Here is a 20,362-nt window from a genome sequence, read left to right as displayed (position 1 = left end):
AGCTATTGGAGGAGGAAGAGTTTGCATGTCAGAAATCCAACACAAAACAGCCCCGAGTGTCAACAGCTGGGGAAACGAAATGGGGAGGGGGGGTCTTTCCACTTAGAAACCAGTTTCAAATCTTGCATTTCCAGGCTGAAAAACAGTTGGCCTCCTGTTGTCAGTGACCCCCAGGCAGAAATGGGACGGAGGGACAGGGGGGCTTCGCCCTTCAGACGGGAGGGGGAGTGGAGGGATATGTGGGGCGGGCAGGGCAGCCTCTCCGGAGGAGCCAGGCGCGCTCCAGTCAGACTGGGCAGGAAGCAGCTGCTGAGGGGGGTTGCCCTGGTGGTGGCGGAGTGGTTGTGTCAGTGTGGGGACGCAGCAATTGGGAGCTGTGTGAACCAGCACAAGGCAGGGTGAGAGCCCCACAAGCACAGTGGAGGAGAGTGGGTGGCTTGCACGGGAGAGCACATCTCCTGATGCATCTGCTGCAGCTGTTTGCAGAGGGAAACAGCTGGAGGAACTTCAGCAGAGTTGGCTTGTCTGCTGGCACCTCGGCTCTGTGTGCAGGGGGGGGGAGGGCAGCCATTCTGCACTGGGGGGCCAAGGGAAGGACGCTCGCTCCTCCGGGCTTGTGGAGAGCAGCTAAGAGTTAACCCTGTTCCTGGCGGCCGTGCTCCCTTGTAAACATTGTTGTTGGATTGCAGCCCACCCACCCCAAGCTTGCTGCTTCCAATTAGCGGGTGGGTCTGTGTGCTCTCCATGGTGGGCGCATAGCCCTCCCTGCCTGCAGCCTGTCTGGAGCTGTGGCTCCCTGCTCAGCTTGGGGCCATGGGCTTCGTCCACCACCTCCTGCTGGCTGTGCTGCTGCTGGTTGGCTTCTCCCCCCTGCCTGGGGAGGGTCAGCAGGTCAAGGTCCTCTTCACCCCCACGATCTGCCACATGCACTGCAGCAACGGGCGCTGCATTAACCGATGTGAGCAGGGCAACGCTACCACTCTGTACAGCGGGGAGACCGCCAGGGCAGTGGAAGGGGCTTCTGGATTCCGAGTCTGTGAGTACCGAGGGGTCAGGGGAGCTGACGGTCCCATTCATTGGCTTATGGGTTGAGATGATGGGCCCCTAGTAAGAGACCTGCCCAGACTGGTCAATGGGGAGGGGGAGGGGAGGGTGGCAAGCAGACATCCCAGATCCTGGGCTGGGGGAAATGGAGTGCCCTGACTCCATTCAGTTTTCAAGCACCTCTTCCCTTTTGCTGCCTGGTGCAAATCAGGTGCCTCTGGGGGTGTCTTGCCTTACTTTCAGCCCCAGCCACTGCTTGGCAGGGCCCTGGTTCTCTGTGCCTCTCCTGTTTCCCAGGCAAGGTTCTGCCCAGGGATCAGCAGCTAGCTGGTCCTCATCCCTTTGATAGGCCCACCCCAGTTTCTTCCTTCTGGGGCCCCTACCTCTTCCAGCTGCTGCTCTGACTGCAGGGCTGTCTCTGGATGGGAGTCCTCTGTGCTGCTGACCCAGCCAGGCTCTTGGGCGTGACTTTGCCAGGCAGATGCAGGAGGTGGCTGAGGGCCTTGTTCCTGGGTAATGGGAGGAGGTAGGGCAGAGGCAGGTCATTCTCACAACCCGGAAGCAGGTAGCTGCCTGCAGGCTGGCCTGGCCTTCCTCTCCTCTCCTCTCCTCCCAGGTGGGCGTTGGAGGGTCTCCCAGAACTACATGGGTCATTGGGGGAGGGGAAATCCGGGGCAGAGGCACAGAACTGTCATCTGCTGGGCTACCTGTTTTCCCTCCCCTGATTTCTGGGAGTGGGTCACCTGCCTCTGTCCCCATTCTCCCATGAGCTCTTTCCCCCCACAGCTCAATCCCACACCAAAGTCCTACTGGAGCCTCTTTAGGGCTCGGTGCTGGGAAATGAAAGCATAAACAGGAGGCTGGCATCATGCCACCACCAGATGGGACAGCTGCCTTGGGCCAGATGCCAGTTTGCCTTGACTCCAGTCCTGCCAAAGTTGCGGAGAAGGAGCAAGGGGGTGGCTGTGAGATCAAGAAAAGCCTCTGGGCCCCAAGTGTTTGTCCGGCCCACACTTGGCCCCAGCGAGCCTCTGTTCTCCCCAGAAAGGCAACAGCCTCTAGCTTGAGCTCATGTGTGGGGGCGTTGGAAGGGGGGGAGGGGGCTGTTTTCAGTCTCCTCGCTTCCAGTTGTTGTGCAGTTTGTTCCACTTGATGCTACCCAGGCCTGGTGTGGGTGGGAGCACAACAGGAAGGGGCTTGGTCGAGGGTCACACACTCCTCACTGCTTGCTACAGCAGCTGCTCCGCACATGGGGGTGGGGTAGCCTTTGGCATCCCCCCCCAGGTGGAGAAAATGCCTAGCTGAACTTGAGGAGAGGAAGCAGGTCCAAGTGTGGCCAAGGGATCTGGCCCATGCAGCTGCTGTTGCTCAAGAGACATCCCTTCCCGGCCCCTCAGCCTGCTGTTCCGGCTGGCCTGGAGCCCCTGCCCTCCCGCAGGGCTGCCCCTCCTCCAACCAGAATCCTTTCCTTGGAAGGATTCTGAGCTGGAAGGCTTGGATAGGCACCAGGGGCTCCCTTCTCTGCCCAGGTAGCCCCAGAGGAAAGGATTTGTAACCTGCTGCTGCTTCTTTCCCTGTAGATTGCCATGGGGCAGGCGGAAAAAGCCTGGAGGCCCTCTGCCCGTGCCTCAGCCTTGCCATCACGGCCAGGTCTCAGTGCTAAACTCCTGTTGGAGAGCCATGCACACGTTCCAAATCAAAGTGACAGGAACATTTCTGTACTGAGGACAGTTGCTCACCCATCTGTCAGTCTGGGGGACAAATGCCTTTCCAGACCAGACAGGCTTAGGAAGTTACTGTTCAGGGCAAGGGCAGCCAAAAGATGGATTGGGAAAAGCCAAAATCTCCCCCTACTCACATTATCTTTCTCCTCCTGGATAGAACAACAGAATAACAGATAGAATAACAGCATAAGAGAATTGGAAGGGACCTTGGGGGTCTTCTGATCCAACCCCCTGCTCAAGTAGGAAACCTTATTCCATTACAGACAAATGGCTGTCCAGTCTCTCCTTAAAAGCCTCCAGTGATGAGCGACCCACAAGTTCTGAAGGCAAGCCGCTCCACTGGTTAATTGTTCTCACTGTGAGGAAGTTTCTCCTTAGTTCCAGGTTGCTTCTCTCCTTGATTAGTTTCCATCCATTGCTTCTTGTCCTGCCTTCAGGTGCTTTAGAGGATAGGTTGAGCCCCTCCCTCTTCTTTGTGGATTCTGCTTCCATCTTCCTCCCCTTCCTTCTCCTGTGCTCATTCACCTTGGGAAGAAAAGGTCCAGTCGAGAGTGTAACAGGGCCAGACAGGCAAGGTGCTTCATTGACCAGGGTGGGGGTGAAAAAAAAAGGCAGACTGCTGGGTGTTTTGTTGTTTGCATGTCCACTGAGAAGCCAGTGAGCTGAGCTTGGGTCAGCTGAGCTTCTGCCTCTGTTTCCACTCCCACCTTCTCTCTGTCCTGCAGTCCTGTGTCCCCTCATCTGCCAAAACGGGGGAGTCTGTCTCAAGAAGGACAAATGCCTCTGCCCCCCCAACTGGACCGGCAAGTTCTGCCACATCCCGGCCTTTCCTTACCTCAGTCAAGGACAAGGCCCTGTTCATCCTGGAACTGAGAGGGAGCCGGAGTATAGTCGGCAGCAGTCTGTGCACACCCTCCCAATCGCCAACCACCGCTACGAGCGAGATGGTAAGGAAGCCTGGAAAAGGGGGGGGGGGATAGGTGGGAATCAGATTGTGAAGGAACCACAAAGAGAGAAATGGCTGTGAAAGTTTGCTTACATGCCAATGTTCCAGGCGAGGACACCAAGGCAGGGCCATCCCCTGCCCATTACTATATGGAGCAGGGCAGTTAAGAGCCAGACCCCTGGGTTGAAGGGATAGAAGGATCTATGAGAAGAAACAGGGTCCCCCACCTCTGTCTCTCCCCTTAGGACTGGCATGTCTGAGTCCCATCTACAAAGAGCCTTTTCCGCAGTGGCACTCACCCTGCAGAGCATCATTCCCAACCTACCCTGGACCTTAGGCTGTCCCCACCCATTCTGGCCTTTAGGGAGGCTCTGAAGACACCGCTCTGCCATTGGGTCTGTAGGTCCAGCAAAGGTGGGACCATCTTACAAAGGCTGCATTGAGCTGAGATAGGATGCATTCGGCTACTGATGCTGATTTCCCCAGTTTTTCAGTTATTTTTATTGGATTTTTTTTTACCTGTTGTGAGCTGACTGGAGTCTTTGAGATAAGATGAGATGGGCAGCCATATAAATACAATGTCATAATAATCGTGTCATAGCAGCAACTCCCTGGGCAAAAGAGGAGCTCCTCAAGGCACCTGGCAGACTGGGGGCAGTAGGAGGAGGGAGGGGGGCAGCTTGCCCAGGGTCCAAGCCTTTCCTGGTGGCCAGGGCTGAGCCCCTTCTGAGCACCAAACTGCTGGCGGGGTTCGGGTTGGGGCCCCCACCTGCGTCTCCTCCCGCCAGGTATGGCGTCGCTGGTGAACGTCCATGTGGAGCACCCGCCAGAGGCCTCGGTCACCATCCATCAGGTGGAGCGAGTCAGCGAGGAGTTGCTACCCAGCGACCCCAACGCCTTCTCACCCTCCCGCCAAGCCCTCTCCGGCGTATTGGCCCAGAGCAGCAACCGGGACCCCGAGGGCGGCTACGGCGAAACCTCCGGCTTCGGCTACTGCTTTCAACAGTTGCGCGACGAAGAGGTAGGCTAGGGCGGCTGTCGAACAAATCGTGCTCGGGCGCCGGGCCGGCTGAAAAGCCGCTCCGGCACCTCCGACCCGCCAACCTCCCCCCACCCCGGAAGACACCAGGGAAAGCGGGGCTGAGCTCTGGCCGGGGCTCGCAGAGGCGACTGTAGATTCCCGCGTGCGCCCGAGGGTTTTCGGTTGTTTCCGAAGCGGCCGCGGCCGGGCGCCGGGCCGGGTCAAGCCTGCCTTGGTCCTCGGTCAGATGTCCGCGTCTTCCCTGGCCAAGCGCGTGGGTTTTCTCCTTCGGCGCCCACAGCGAGGGAGGCGGGAGCGGCGGGCGGGAAGAGGCAGGCAAGGAAGGCTCCCCCAGGCACCCCCCCCCCATTTCAGGTTCTCTCTGCTGAATTCTCCGCCTAACTCTAGCGCACGCAGGTCTGTTTTCACACCCCACGCAGGTCTGTTTTCACACCCCACGCAGAACCACATGCGTAGGCAAGAGTGCAACTTTGCGCGACCGATTCCTCTTGAGAGGGTGAAAATCCCCAGGGAAGAAGCGAGCGCGCTGCTCAGGGTCCTGTTTCGCATCTCAGGGGGGCGGGGGTGCCTTTTTGGCTTTACACAGACATGCTTGTGTGAAGTCACACCTCGCCTTCTCCTCGCTTGCCAGGAGCACGGAAGGTTAATGGGGTGTCGTTGGGTTGGTCAGGGGCATTGCCTAACTGGTCGCTACCTCGCCCTTTCAGTGCAGTGCCCCCATGCCTGGGCTGCGCACGCGAGAGATCTGCTGCCGTGGGTCCGGTGTCGCCTGGGGTGTTCATGGCTGTCTGCCTTGTGCCGATGGTGACGTGGGTAAGATAGCTGAAAGCCGGGGGTTCCTGCTGCCCCGGGGTACCCGATACCCAGCTGGCCTCCTCTGACCCAATTCTTTCCACAGATCCTCACACACACATCCACACGCACCTCTTGGCTGTGCCTGCTGCTTGCCTCCCTACTTGGAAAGCCCCACGTTCCTCTTCCACATCCCCCAAGCAGCCCCGTATGTGGGGGCGGGGGGGGGGGGCAGCGGTGGTTCAGGAAAGGGAGCGGAGTGGTCTTTCATTCTCTGATGCTGTCTCGCCACAGGGGCTTCTGGGCCAGTTGGAAGGAACGCGGTGGGCTGCCCCAGAGGGTTTTTGCGGCTGAATAATTCTTGCGTGGGTGAGTAGGCAGGGCCACTTGGGAAGGGTTGCTGGGCTGCAAGGGATGCAGGGAGCCTTGCTGAGAGGCTGGACCTGCAGGTGGGGATTAGTCCTCCCAGCTGATCCCACTGCCATCCTGGCTGTCTCTCCCTCTTGCCAGATGTGGATGAATGTCAGGAGGGCAACTTCTGCCACAATGGAGAATGTACCAACACTCGTGGCAGCTTTGCCTGTGTCTGCCATGAGGGCTACATCCTTGATTCCTCCCGCAGCAGCTGCATCTGTGAGTCCGGCCCCAGAGGAAGGCAGGGTGGGACAGGATGGCTCCATCTGGAAGTCTGGAGGGGCCTGGGCCGCTTCTCTGCCTGTGGCCTTGGGAGAGGGGGAGGGGGACTAATCTTTTCTCTTTGTGGCTTCCAAGGCAGGGAGGTCTAGGTGGGCCGATGCTGCCCTCTCCTGGCCATCCAAGGTAACATGGAGGAAACCCAATATTTTGCCCTCCCCCTCCCCCAGGGTGAAAGAATGGAGTTGACATCTTGTTTAACATTTGGTTGGTTTGAAGAATTCACACAAAAGTATGTAAGAGAGGGAAGTAAGATCAGATTGCTGAGAAAGCCACACTATCCACTTGCAGGCCATTGGCTTTTGATGTGAAAAGCAAGGCTGTGCCAAATGTATAATCGATCAGAAATTGTGTCCAGATATTAGGAAATAATTCTTCAAGTTCTTATTCAAAATTGGACAAATTATGCAACCAACTGATCTGAGCCAAAGATATAGCAAAATTTTATATTGGGGAGTGGCTGAAGGTTTTTAAGGCCTTGCAGCAACAGCCACTCTCCACCCTGCATCCTAGCCATGCTCAGACTGGGCTTGTCCCCGGTGGGGGGGGGCACCCCCTGGATTACCCAAAGCTTTAAGCCCTTTTCTTCCTCCCCAGCCCACCACGTGATCTCCGAGGTGAAAGCCCCCTGCTTCCGCGTGCTGCGGGACGGCCGCTGCTCCCTGCCCACCCTGCGGAACATCACCAAGCAGATCTGCTGCTGCAGCCGAGTGGGCAAGGCCTGGGGCTGGGGCTGCCAGCACTGCCCGCCCTTCGGCTCAGGTGAGGCACCGAGAGCTCTGCCACACGAGCAGAAGTTAATCAGCAGGGCAGGAATAAAGGCAAGGGGATGGGGTGGAGGGTGGGATGGGCACTTTGCCCTCTCCTTTACCTGCCACTGTTGCTCTCCTGCCAGAGGGATTCAAGGACATCTGTCCAGCTGGGCCCGGCTATCACTACTCTGCCTCGGACCTCCGCTTCGACACTCGCTTCCTTGGTCAGGACCCCCCCAGGGTGCCAGTGACCCGTCAGCATGGGAGGCAGGGGCCTCCCCCCCAGGTGCCTCGGACAACAGCAGCACCGTCTCTTGTGGGTATGTCTTTGGGGGGACGACTCATCTTGACCAGGGTAGGCCACCAAGGTAGCCCCCTCCTCTCTTCCTTATGCCAGCTCTTTCTGCTTTGCAGCTCTCTGGAGCGTCCCTCCCACTACGTTGCTGGAGCGCTTTCGTTGGCCCCTGCCCACTCGGTCCCCTGCATCTGGCCCAGCTGCTCCAAGTACAGAAGGTGGGGCTATGCCAGGTGGCAAGGGGCTGGAGGGAAGGGAAGGAAGGAGGAAGGGGGGAAAGGCCAGAGCGCAGAAATGACCAGGCTCCTGTGGCATGCTTCCCCAGAGGCTGGGCGAGGGGTGTGCGAGCGACACCCTCAGGTGTGCGGGCCAGGACGTTGCATTCCCCGCCGGGGGGGCTACACTTGTGTGTGTGACCGTGGCTACTGGTTGAGCCCTCAAGGCACCCACTGCATTGGTGAGTTGGAGAAGAGTGCCCCCCAAAATCCATGGGGAGCGACCTTTGGGATGTCATGCAGGCCTTCACCTCCTCAACAAGGCCACCCGAAAGACAGAGCGTCTGATAGTCATGTGGATGCTCAGAGGCAAACCGGGTTTTGCAAAACTGGTAGATTCTGGGCTGAGCCTGGCTTGCAGCATAAATGTCCCTCTCCCCCACATAGGTGGCCAGAGGAGCAGATGAAAGGGCTCCACTGGGCCATTCTTGCCTTCCCACCTTCCTGCCAATCGTACTCCTTTCTTCTCCTCTCTCTGCAGATGTGGATGAATGCCGCAGCAGTCCACGCCCCTGTCCCAACGGGCATTGCCAGAACTCCCCGGGTAGTTTTAGCTGCAGGTGCCGCACAGGCTTTCAAGCTGACCCCTCCGGAGTGGAGTGCCAGGGTAGGGGCTCCAGAGGATTTGGCCCTCAGGGGAATCACCCTTCCCATCATGCACCCGTATCTTCCATTGTCCGGTTTCCTTTCCAGATGTTGATGAATGTGCCCATGTGCCCCGGCCCTGTGTGGGTGGTCATTGCCTCAATACCCTGGGCTCCTTCCGCTGCTCCTGTCCCAGCGGCTATCAGCCCGACCCCTCTGGTGCTGAATGTCGAGGTAATGGGGGTGGGGACTTGGTGGGGGCAGGAGGCTGGCTGGCCAGCAGCACCAACTCCTCTCCTTCCCCACCTTTCTACTAGTATGCAGAGGCGGATGGCATCGAAACGTGGTTCTCATTCAGAGAAGCCTAGGGCATGGTTTGCCGTTATGGCTGCCCTTCTCTTTTTCTGCACATGTAAATGGGTACTCCCAAGCTTCCCCCTCCCATCCTCAAACACGCTGACTCTTGCCTCTGTGCCTGCTCCCGTGGGTACAGCCAGTGTCAGGGCCCACAAGATCACACCCCCTTTGCTGATAGGGTTTAAAACCCCTCTTAAGTGTGGGTCTCGCTTCCCACAAACAGTTGGTTCCCCTTGGCCAGAGTGCTGGGGGGATGAGTACATGAAGGAGGCAGGGAGGAGCCTGGGACACAAAGTTACCCTGTGATTTTCCAGATGTGGATGAGTGCCAAGAGCGCCCCTCCCTCTGCCAGCCTGGCCGCTGTGAGAACGTGCCGAGCGGATATCGCTGCAGCTGCCCCATTGGTTACCAGCCGAACCCGCTGGGGACTCTGTGTGCAGGTCAGGGGGCTGGGGAGAAGCTGCCCCTGTGGGTTGGCCTGTTGTCCCACTTGTGCTTTGGGGGATGGCAGCAGCCTGTCAACACAAACTTCCCAGGGACCCACTTTGGCAGGCTTTGCTCAGAGGCCTCCGGAGCAGAGAGATGGGCATGGGTCCAGAGGGATGCAGCCTCTTGCTTTGTGTCCCACAGATGTTGATGAATGCTTGCAAAGCCCTCCCCCCTGTGGCTCTGGACGCTGTGAGAATGTGCCCGGTGGATACCGCTGCCTCTGCCCTGCCGGGTTCCGGGCCAGCCTGACGGAGAACCAATGCCTGGGTGTGCAAGGGAAGGGAGCAGGGGGGAGGTGTGGGGGCAGCACAGGGGCACCACTGATGGGCAGACTCCTTCCACAGATATTGATGAGTGTACAGCAGGAGGATTGCCTTGTGGCCCTCAGGGGCGCTGCCTCAACACAGAGGGCTCCTTCCGTTGCCAGTGTGCCCGAGGGTACCGGATGGAGGGCGCAGGGGGCACTTCCTGCGTGGGTGAGTGCCACACATTAGAGGAACATGCCAGCCAGGGCTGAGCTCAGTTGGGGGCTGCCACCTTCCTGTAGACCCACGCTTTCCGAGTTCTGGGTCCCTCCAGGCATAGACTGGCAACACTGGCAAGAACGGTGCCCACTCATCTTTCCCCACTGCTAGATGTTAACGAATGCCTGGAGGGTGACTTCTGCTTCCCACGGGGTGAGTGCCTCAACATCGAGGGCTCCTACACCTGTCTGTGCGCCCAGGGCTTCACTGCGGCCCCCGACAGGGCCTCCTGTGAGGGTAAGGGTCCTGTAGGCTCATCTGGGGGGCACTGAGTGCATGCCAAGGGAGGGGTTGAGATCCAGAACCACTGCAGTGTTCGTGGCCTGCTGACTTCTCTTTTGGCCTTTGAACAGACATTGACGAATGTCTCAGTGCTACAGTTTGTGCTGGAGGGCACTGTGCTAACACCGAAGGCTCCTTTGATTGTTATTGCCCCCCTGGCACCCGCAGCACGCCCAGCAAAGCTTCCTGTGAGGGTGAGTGGCAGTTTTCAGCTGCAGCCTCTCAGCAGTTGGTCTTGGGGGCTGTGGGATGGGGTGGGGGGCACTGTTACTTTCAGCCTGCCAAGGTTGACAGAGGAGAAAGTCAGAATTTTGGTTGAAGCTCTCAGACAGGGGATCCTGGAGTCTCTGGTTGCTGGCACAGGATTAGCCACCATAAGCACAAGCTCCAAGTCCACCCAATATGGCCTTCCCTCACTTGACAGCACTAGTGGGCTCCGCAAATCAGGAGTTTCTCTGCCCCCCCCTCCCCCCAAGTGCTGGTACCTCTCCCAGGAGGGCCTGCTGCCAGGGCCCCTGCAGAGTGTCGTTTCACACATTTGCCTCCTTGCAGGGGACCTGGGGACCCCAGAGGCTCATTCTGGGATGCTCCACCATAGTGGTTAGTCCCTTGAATGCTTATCCAAGTCTGATCTCTGGAATTTTGAGCCCCTCCCCGGGGCAGGGAGCTCCTACTGAGCCTTCCTCTCTTCCTACATCCCACAGACATCGATGAATGCCAGGAATATGGGGCAGCCCTCTGTGGAACACAGCACTGTGAAAACTCAGTTGGCTCATACCGCTGTGTCGTGGGTTGCCAGGCCGGCTACCGAACCAGTGCCACAGGAGACTGTGTTGGTGAGTTCCGCCAGGCCAGCTACTGGTGGGCTTTCCATGTCTCCTTCCCCACCCTAGGCTGGTTCTGGGCATCTGTTGCACAGTGTCAGCATGAAACCCTTCTCCGAGAAGACACCCCCCCCCCCTCTGCCTGGGAGGGTTCAGCTTCCTGCTCGTTAACCTTCCATCTGTACCAACCAGTGGCTCCCCCTCCAGATATCGATGAATGCCAGAAGCCCGGGGTGTGTGGAGAGAAGCGATGCGAGAACACACTGGGCTCCTATCACTGTGTGACCACCTGCCAGATGGGCTACCAAGCCACTGCTGCTGGGGACTGCATAGGTGAGGACATCCGTGGGGTTTTGGCCGTGGGCAGGAGGAGCCTCACAGTGGTGACCTCTGCAATTTAGTGAGCCACCAAAGGATCACAGCTCTTCTGAGTTGGCATACATGACCCTTGCAGATGTGGACGAGTGCCAGAACAGTTCCCTGTGTGGTGCCCATGCCATCTGTCATAATTTGCTAGGCTCCTTCCAATGTATCTGTGACCAGGGCTATGAAAGTGCCAGGGATGGGCGGCATTGCTTAGGTATGTGGCTGGCAGCAGGGCAGGGGATGGAGACCCTGGGACAAACCGAAGGGAGGAGGGAGGGGGAGGCCTGGATACCAGTGGCACCTTTTTTCCATCCCTTCCTCACAGATGTGAATGAGTGTGAGACACTGCAGGGGGTCTGTGGAACAGCACCGTGTGAGAACGTGGAAGGCTCTTTCCTGTGCATCTGCCCCCAAACTGGGGAAGAGTTTGACCCCATGACTGGCCGCTGCATTGCTTTGCCCAGTGCTGGTAAGAGCTGGGGGGAGGCTTGGAAGGGGGGGAGGGCCCTGTGGGACAGAAGGTAGGTAAGCTCCAAAGGTCTGAGCTGAACAGAGAAGCCCTCCCAGTAGGTGGCCCTTGGAGGGAAACCACTCTGAACCCATTTCTGAAAGATTTGGGGTGGTTTTCAATGTCATACAATAACAATTGAAAACTGTCAGGCAAGTAACTAATTAAGGTGAGCCATGATGGCAGGTCCCAAACGCTTCGTGGAATGATAGGGGAAGGGGGGGGGCTGAGGACACCCCTTATTTCGGGAAGCCACCCCTTATTGCTGGGAAAACACCTCCTGCCCCCCACCTCAGATCAAAATGGGTCAGCCAAGGCCGGGCAGGGCGGGGTGGGGGTCCTGCAGATACCTGGGTGCCTGCAGGGCTTTAAAGATGAACTGGATCCCCTAGCAGAGCAACTGCAGGAGAGGAATGATGTTGCCAGACGGTTTGCCAGCTGCATTTCGGACCACCCAGAGCCCTCCAGCAGAGGGGAGGGAAGACTTTGGGGGGAACTCTCTGAATGAACCTGGGAGGGGGTCCCATCCACCTTCTCCGTCCTGCAGCTCGTCTCCCAGCTCTCCCCAGGCACCCAGATGCTGCGCAGTCGGAGAGCACTGACAGCCTGCGACGTGAGTGCTACTATGACCCAAATGCCGCCCAAGCGTGTGAAAATGTTCTGGCCAGGAATGCCACCCGCCAGGAGTGCTGTTGCAGCCTCGGCCACGGGTGGGGCCTTGACTGCCACATCCAGGCCTGCCCCTCCTTGGGGACAGGTAAGACTGGGAGGGTCAGCAGGGCTTCCTGGAAGAGGCTGGGGGGGGGGTGGCACATACAGGAATGTGGATTGGAACAGCTCTAGGAACAGAATCTCGCGCATGCCCCCCCCACTATTAAAAGCTTATTATTTTGCAGCTTTTAAATAGTGACAGAGAAATGGGAAAAACACACAAACATAAAAGTACATGCTTTGTCAAAAAAAATGCATTAAAATGTTTTTAAGTGAAAAAATAAAACAAAAGAAGGCATATAACAATAGCACTTAGACTTATATACCACTTCATAGTGCTTTTACAGTCCACTTTAAGAGTTTACAGAATCAGCATATTGCCCCCAACAAACTGGGTCCTCATTTTAGGACTAATTTTATCATTTTAACTGTAAATAGTTACATCTATATAGGCTTGTAGGTGGCATTGGGATCTTCCATCCTTTGGTGAAAGGATCCCCTGTTGTAATGGGAACGGGCAGGGGGGGGTGTAAGGGTTTTCTCAAGTTAATTTTGTGGAATGGGCTTCGGGCTCGCTTGCCTGATGGTAACTATACAAGGGACCTTCCCACTCACCTTCAATGCCATCAGAGAGGTGCAATCTCTTCTTACTCAGAGAACCTGTGGAGGTCGGGTGGGGGGGCGGGAAATGCAGAGGGGAGAAATGATGGCTTAAGATGTTGCAAGCAGCCTTTTAGTCTCCTCTCTCTGGAAGGAGTTTGGTCAGGCCCCCACCCAGCTTTGCTCATGACTTCTAGGAATCCAATAGGAAATGGGGAGGGAGAGATCTGTGCTTCTAATGGAAACCAAAGCAGGGGTTGGCTTTGCATTTGGGGCCGCAGAAGGCTGCAGGTGGTCTTGAGAATGTCTGTCAGCAGCCCCAGCTGTCTCTGGCAGAGGCAAGCAGGCTCCCTTTGTGGGCGTTCCTGGCCTCTGCCATCTTCCCTCTCCTCTGAAGGCTGTTGGATGGGAGCTCCAGCAACAGCTTTCACTGAGTGAAGTCTTTTTCCAATGGCCGAGCCACCCCTGCCACAGACTGAGGCTGGGAGGGGGCCTTGGCCCTTGGGGCAGCTGCTGACAGATGGCCTGTTTCCCTGCAGCTGAATTCCAAGCTCTGTGTCCTCATGGCAGTGGCTACGCTGCTGTCCTCATCAGAAACGTCCCAGCAGTTACAGGTGCGCACTTGTGTGTGTGTGTGTCTGGATGAGGCCAGCTTAAATGGGGCTGGGGGCCCACATGGAAGAGAGTGGGTTGGGGGTCTTCACTTTATGCCTTTATGCCAACTCGGTATTCCTATACAGATGTGGACGAATGTGCCCTCTTCGGCTCCCAGATGTGCAAGGGAGGGGTTTGTCTGAACAAGATCCCTGGCTACTCCTGCTACTGCCCCAATGGCTACTATTATGAGACACAGCACCTGGAGTGCATTGGTGAGGACTGCTGCCCCCCCACCCCCCACTTCTGAGGTGCTTGTGGCCTGAGATTTATCAATGCCCTTGTCGCCCCAGATAACGATGAGTGTCTGGATGAAGAAGCTGAGCCCTGCGTGGGGGGCCACTGCATCAACACCATCGGCTCCTATTACTGTTCTTGCGCTGCTCCCCTGGTGCTGGACCCCTCCCAGCGCCGATGCGTGACCAATGAGAGCCACGGCCTGGGTTCGTATTCTCCCCCGTTCTGGCCCAGCCTCGCAGGGGGGCATTGGGAGATGGATTGCAATGCAAGCCTTGGTTCTTTGGGGGTCATCCTGGCAATCCCTGCTCCACCCCCCAGATGAGGACCTGGCCGTCTGCTGGCAGGAGGTGGGCCCGGACCTGGTGTGCCACCGACCCCGCCTAGACCGCCGGGTGACTTACACGGAGTGCTGCTGTCTCTACGGAGAGGCCTGGAGCATGAACTGCGCTCTGTGCCCAGCCCGGGACTCGGGTAGGTGCCCTCCTTCTCCCCAGGAGCAGAGGATGAAGCAGAGGAGCGGGCCCCGTGCCCGAACAGGGAAGGGGAGAGGAGCACCAGGCACTGGGAAGGAAGAACTGCAGCCACCTTTCCTTTTCCCAGACATCTGTTTTCATTTATTGTATTTATTAAACTTTTATGCCACCCATCCTCATGGTAAGGAGCTGGAGGCCAGAAAGTACTTATTCGATGCAATGAGGTTTCTGGGTGCTCCCTCAGGTCCCATATTGTGTGCTTGAAATGCAGCTCTGCCAGCCCAGGAGGTGGTGATGGTGGTTTGCCTTCTTCCTGAGCCCCCGCTTCCATCCGGCCACCGGGAGTCTCCTTCCCTTTTTCTAGCTTTGTGACTCTTAATAGCAAGGAGAGACTGTGGGGAGAAGCTAATGGGGCACTCTTCAGAGCATTTCCTCTGGAGAGGATGGCCTCCTTTGTTCAACAGCCTGCCTATGCCCTCCTGCGGGGCCTCTGGAGACCATCTGCCCCTGCATTTAGACTGCTTTGCTCCTAACCCCCCTCCCGCCCCTTTGCTCTCCCCAGATGACTTTGAGGCCCTGTGTAATGTCCTCCAGCGTCCCAGTTATGGGTTGGGGCGGCCGGGCAGCCTGCGGGCACCCTTCGAATATGGCGGAGGAGAGTTTATGCCTTACGGCCCTGATGTCTACGACCCCCGGGCACGGCCTGGCCCTCTGCTTCCCAGCTATGATGCTCTCCCTCATGAGTCACTCTATGGACCATCCCCATACGAGGCAGCTGGCCTGGACGACGCACCCTATAGCGATGCACAGCTGGAGACCCCAGCTGAGGACCTCCGGGATGAATACCAGCCTCGTAGCCCCCCTGACTCAGACTGGCACTACCCGTCCCGTGGCCATAGGCACTCCTATCCTGAACGGCCCAGTCGGGCCAGCGAAGACTACCGTGAGTGGGTGACAAAGGAGAGGGGGGAGCCACCACTTGTATGTTTGCAAAACAGCACTTGCAGGTGGTCCTGGACTGGAAAGAAAAAGGGCCTCTGGGAGGGGAAGCTGTAAGGAGGGGGTGGGGGTCTTGGGCCATGGCAGTGCAAAAGGGAAGCCTGCTTGCATCTCTTGGTCTGTCACCAGCAGGCCGTTTTGGAGGCGCTGGAGGGCTCCCTGCCGAGGAATGCGGGATCCTGAGTGGTTGTGAGAACGGCCGGTGTGTCCAGGTTGCCGATGGGTTCACCTGCTCCTGCAACGAGGGCTACCGCCTTGACCCAACCCACATGGCCTGCCGTGGTGAGGGGCCCCCTCTCCTTGCCCCCCCCCAGCTGGCGGGCTGAGCCTGGTTCTCCTGGCCAAAGGGCAGCCTGACATGATCTCTCTCCTCTCCGCAGATATTGACGAATGCAGGGAAGTGGACAGGCTGTGCTCTGGTGGTCGCTGCCTCAACCTGGAGGGCTCCTACCATTGCCTCTGCCCCCTTGGCACTGCGCCCACAGGGCAGCCCCCCCGCTGCCTCCACATCCCCCGCAGCCGAGCCTGAGTTGGGACGGGTGGGGAATATTTATTACTTGTCCAGGTGGGAACGGAGAAAGGTTGTGAAGGTGAAGGGACCCTTTGCTCACCCCACCCCCTCAGCCTGCAGTCTCTGGAGGAACTGGGAAGATGGCTAGTGCTCAGGAGAGGGGGGGCTCTTCTGCTCCTGATTAGGGCCATGGGATGAGGGGGGTGGCCAAAAGGTCCCAAAATGGGGTCAGATCCCTCTTGTCCTTGGAAGGCAGGAGCCCATCTGGATGCCTGCGATTGGAAACATTTTCTCCCCTGCACCCCCCACCCCCTCTTTGTCAGTGTGTGCATGGGAAGGCATGCCCCCCACCCCCCCTCAGCTTTTCCTCATCTGCTGAAGACTCACAGCAGAGTTACCCTGCAAGGCCCTGGTAGGGGCACAGGGGCCTCTGAGCAGTGACAGTCTTCCCCTGGGCTTTCGCAGAGGGTCCGGAAATAGGGCCGAGTCCAGGTGAATGCCCTGCCTCCAGCCCTACCCTCATGGACCGAGCCCACCCCCCCCAAACGTTTCCCAGGTACTTAAATGCCTGTCATGAGGAGAGGGGCCCTACAACTCACCTTCTCTGATTCCCCCAGCTCCACCTCCCTTGTTGCTCCAACAGACGCTTAAACTCCCTTGCACATCTAAAAACTCCCACAATCCAGGTAGGGGCTGTCAGCCAGGCAGGGGGCCTTTTAGCATCATGCAAGCTGGGGCCACAGTCACTTCTTCCCTGCTGTTACTGGACCAATAAATATTTTCTATAAAAGGAGTTGACAGATTTGGCTTCTCTAAGGAGAAGAGAGACCAGCAGGGAGTTCGTTCAATCCCCCGCTCTTTGGGGCACAGGCGTTTGGTGGGGATGAGCAGAGTTGGCTGGACTAACTGGGGTGGGTGGGGTGGAAACAGCAACACAGGCCAAGCAGCGTCCAGGGTGGCTCTGGGGTCTCACAGCCAGAAGGGGAAGGAGCTTCTGCAGTCAAGCACTCAGAAATAACCACAAAGAGTGAATCCCACCAGTTTGTCTTCTCTGATGTGAAGTGTCAGTAGCAAAAAGTTTTGAGAAATGGACCCTGGATGGGGCCCTTCACTTCCACTTTCCATTTGAGGCTTTGGTGTCTCAAGCGCACAGCGCCCACCCCCCCTTCCGCCTCAGCAGCTCCTGGCTTGCAAAGCTCAGCTCAAACCACAGCCGGAGGCAAAGGTACTGGGCCACGTTGCACTGACTACAGTGATAGAAGGAGATGTCAATGGGGAGGGACGAAGGGCCTGGAAGCTCCAGCCTTTCAGCTATGCTTTTTAAATATCGCCCTCCCCAGCCCATCCAAAGGGAAAGCCAGAAGCTCTGCAAACTCTCCTTTCCTGGCCAGAGAGTAGCTGTATTCCCTCCCCTGCCCTCCACAGGAGTGGACTGTCCAGGAGCCTCCTTTCCTTGGTCAGGAAGGGCAGAGTGATCAGCCAGTCTTCCTTGTGGATTAGCCCGACTCTTGCCCTGCTGCTCCTTGCTGTTATCTGTTAATGGAGGAATAATGGGATGGGCCACATGGCCGGGGCTGTGCAGGTAATTTTTCCCTCTGCCCTGGCTCAGAGGCAGGGCTGGGCTCCCCCAGGATACTCTGATGCTCTTCGGGAGGCTGCTCCAGGGGCAGGAAGACCAGCTCAGAGAGGCCGTGTAGGTCTGCCAGCTTGTGGAAGGTCTGGAGAATCAGCAGCATGGCCATGAGCCCCAGAAGCAGATAAACTGGAAGGAGAGGGGGGAGATTGAGCCAGGAGCAGGTCTGGAAGACAGGCAGGCCCTTCCCTCCTCCTTGCCCACCTGAGAATCACAGGTTGCCCATGTGAGGTGGCAGGCTTGGGGTACCCATCAAAACTAACTCGTCCGGCTCAGCCTTCCACCTGGATGCTCTCTGGGTGGGCTAGCCTTTTTGCTTGTTCCCGGGGCAGAGCGCTACTGACCTGTGACAGAGACCTTGTAGAGGGGGCGAAGGCGTTGTCTGGGCTGCTCCCCAGGGACGTAGTCTCCCAGGCCAATGGTGCAGAGGGAGATGAAGCAGAAGTAGAAAGCATCCAGAAAGCTCCAGGATTCTTCCAGGGAACTGAAGATGGCAGCAGGCACTAAAAAGAAGGTCGCCAACACCAGGCCCATCAGCACTAACAGGTGCCCCCACGACAGGATGCGGCGGTCAGAGCCCCAGCGGAGGGCCAGGTATTCCAGAGGCCCAGAGGTGAAGGTGCCCACAAGGCGCTGCACGGTAGCTGTCAGCACCAGCATGGTGAAGGGGACGCCCACCACCGCGTAGAAGATGCAGAAGGCTTTGCCAGCATCTGAGAGGGGTGTAGTGTAACCGTATCCTGGGAGGAGGGAAGGGTGTGTGTCAGAGGCAGTGGTCACTGTGCTGAGGCTCCCCCGTGAACAGCCCTGGGCCCAAGAGCAGAGACCAGCGCGTTCATCCCTCCACTGACCACGCCAGCAAACAGGCTAAGCCACCTCTGGCCACGGGAGGACTATTCCTGCCTTCGCAGCATGCGCTGCTGTGGGGCCCAATTCTTAGTTGGATAGCAACCTCACACAGCTCGTGGGACAGAAGGTAGGAAAGGTGAGAGGCAGGCAGACCTCCGCCCTTTTGAAGGGAAGTGGAACATTCATGGAGCAACTGGAACTTCATGACGGATGGGGGGAGGGGGCGAGGGGCCTTTAGTTTGAGCGCTTGGGCTGGAAGCATAATAGGTTGATCACTGCTGGGACCTCCAAGGTTTTTTATTGTTGAAAAGAACAAATGTCAATCCTGTATATTGGGCACAGCAGGGCTACCCAGAAGTGACATGGGGCAAAGAGGCGGATGGCAGATGCCAGCACCCCAGGACACAGCAGAAGCCAGAGGGTGGGGAACCCTGGCTCCTGGGCAGCACCACCTGCTGCCTAATCCCCGTTCATATCGAACACTGCCTGTGGTGGCTTGGGGGCTTTTGGGTTAAGACAGGAGGGACAGTGACCTCTCTGTCCTAAAGGCAGAGCTGCACACCAACTGGGGATGCCACACTATGCTGGAAAGACTAGCTAGCTTACTTGTGGCTCAATTCCAGGGGGCCAAATGGTTGGGCTACCCCACCTGTGAGACATCAGGGCTACGGACCTTCTTTACAGCTAACGCTGGCACTTCTGCCCATAAGCCAAGTATTGCTGATAAAGCCCAGCACTTGCCCATATTACCTTTCAGCTTTTCTCTCTCCAGAAAGAGATGGAGAGGGTAAATTAACTCGTTTTTTCTTCTGCCATATCTGTGGGTTCTGTAATCACAATTATCTTCAGAGTCATTCTACATGACAGTTGTTCAATATCAATGTAACTATTGCTAATAAAATTTTGCAGGACTCTCCTCTGTGAAAGTATTTGCTATTAGATTTTTAAAAAATGGAACATGAGATTTTACTACTTGCCATTGGCACAAAAAGCAAAGAAATCGCCCCTCACCAATCATGGAACTGGACTGAGAAGGGCACCAGTGTTGCGACCTGTTTTGCAGGGCACCTGGACCGTCGGCAGCAGAGCCCTTCCAGGAGTAAGAGGATCCACGGAGGCCAGCCCAGTAGCCATCCGATGCTCCCTCGGAAGAGGCGGCTTTCACTAGAAGAGCCAGCTGCCGCCAGGCAAGGTACAAAGCGGAGCCGGTGGATTGCTACCAGTTCACGCATCCAAACGAGCCTGAAAGCCCGAGCGGGGAGACGCAGTTCCGGGTATTCCGCTAAGCCTGGCAGCTCCGTCCACACCCTTCGGGTCAGAACGGGCTGCAGTGCAGGGACCGTATGTGACCAAGCGCACCAGCAGAGAACCGCCCCGAGGCAGAGCCAGCGACTGTATTAAGGCCCATCTCAGGGCGCTCTTTCAGTCCTTGGCAGCCCCGTGCGAGCAGCAGCCGAAGACCAGGAAGCGGCCCCCGCTGCTCACCTGCGCCAGGAGTTCTCTGTCAAGATTGCGTCTCGGAGGGTGGAGGCACGGCGCCACGTCCAAGCGCGAAAAAGAGGCTGTGCCCGAAAGGTGGGGGTGGAGGGTGGGTCTCGGCCTAGGGCCCCAAAACGCGCTCCTCCCGATGCCGCCACCTTACAAGGCGTTCGGCTGCGGGGATCCCGCCTGATCCTTCCCACCCACTGAGCCCGGAATGACCCGAGGAAAGTGCAGGAGAACAGGGCCGCCTGTCCCCGAAGAAGCGCAGTCGGCCTCGGCTCACCCACGGTGGTGATCAAAGTGCTGGCGAAGAAGAAGGCCGAGGCGAAATCCCAGTTGGACGTGGCAGCCGAGCCGTTGTGGAGGAGGGCCGCGGCGTGGCGGTCGGCGCTCAACACGGCGTCCAGGAAACGCTCCAGCCTGGCCTCGGACAGGCAGGGGCTGCTGCGCAGGAAGTCGCTCTTAAGATCCCGCAGCTCGGCTCGCAGCCGGCTCTCGTAGGGTCGCTCGACGGCTGAGATGATCAGCGCTCCGAGGAGCAGATAGCCGGCGTAGGCTAGCGAGAAGGCCGCCAACACTGCGCCGCGCCTCATGGCTCCCTCGGCGGAGCTCAGAGCCACTCGCGGCAAATAGAAGCGGAAGAAGGAGACGCTTGCAGAAGCGAAGCCGGTGTCCGCCCCGGCACTCCGCGGACCAGCCTCTTGGGCGGCGG

General features: G+C 57.8%; 2 protein-coding genes across 2 annotated transcripts; one reads left to right on the top strand and one right to left on the bottom strand.

Annotated features, from left to right (window-relative positions):
* The first annotated feature begins 744 nt into the window (after positions 1–744).
* LTBP4 (latent transforming growth factor beta binding protein 4) lies at positions 745–15,791 on the top strand. Its single transcript, XM_070949959.1, is given in 29 exon segments — positions 745–1,036; positions 3,494–3,715; positions 4,503–4,735; positions 5,464–5,569; positions 5,843–5,917; positions 6,059–6,181; positions 6,839–7,003; positions 7,137–7,313; positions 7,408–7,506; positions 7,614–7,745; positions 8,045–8,170; positions 8,257–8,382; positions 8,820–8,945; positions 9,136–9,261; positions 9,339–9,470; positions 9,630–9,755; positions 9,872–9,994; positions 10,505–10,636; positions 10,832–10,957; positions 11,079–11,204; positions 11,316–11,459; positions 12,046–12,255; positions 13,349–13,423; positions 13,550–13,678; positions 13,757–13,906; positions 14,022–14,174; positions 14,739–15,119; positions 15,305–15,457; positions 15,556–15,791. Coding segments are annotated over 29 exon segments (4,437 nt in total). The 3' UTR covers positions 15,705–15,791.
* Positions 15,792–16,553: 762 nt separating this feature from the next.
* KCNK6 (potassium two pore domain channel subfamily K member 6) lies at positions 16,554–20,243 on the bottom strand. The gene is made up of 3 exons (XM_070949960.1): positions 19,934–20,243; positions 17,664–18,059; positions 16,554–17,448 (listed from the first exon to the last, which is right to left on the bottom strand). The coding sequence occupies exons 1-3, from the start codon at positions 20,241–20,243 to the stop codon at positions 17,216–17,218; spliced, it is 939 nt and encodes a 312-aa protein (XP_070806061.1). The 3' UTR covers positions 16,554–17,215.
* Between the last annotated feature and the right edge of the window lie 119 nt (positions 20,244–20,362).

The sequence above is a fragment of the Pituophis catenifer genome, unplaced genomic scaffold, assembly GCF_029215685.1.
Source record: "Pituophis catenifer annectens isolate HBS135680 unplaced genomic scaffold, rPitCat1.0.hap2 SCAF_9, whole genome shotgun sequence".
NCBI classification, from domain to species: domain Eukaryota; kingdom Metazoa; phylum Chordata; class Lepidosauria; order Squamata; family Colubridae; genus Pituophis; species Pituophis catenifer.
Note: the sequence above shows the minus strand (reverse complement) of the source record. Positions and strands in the feature narration are given on the sequence as shown.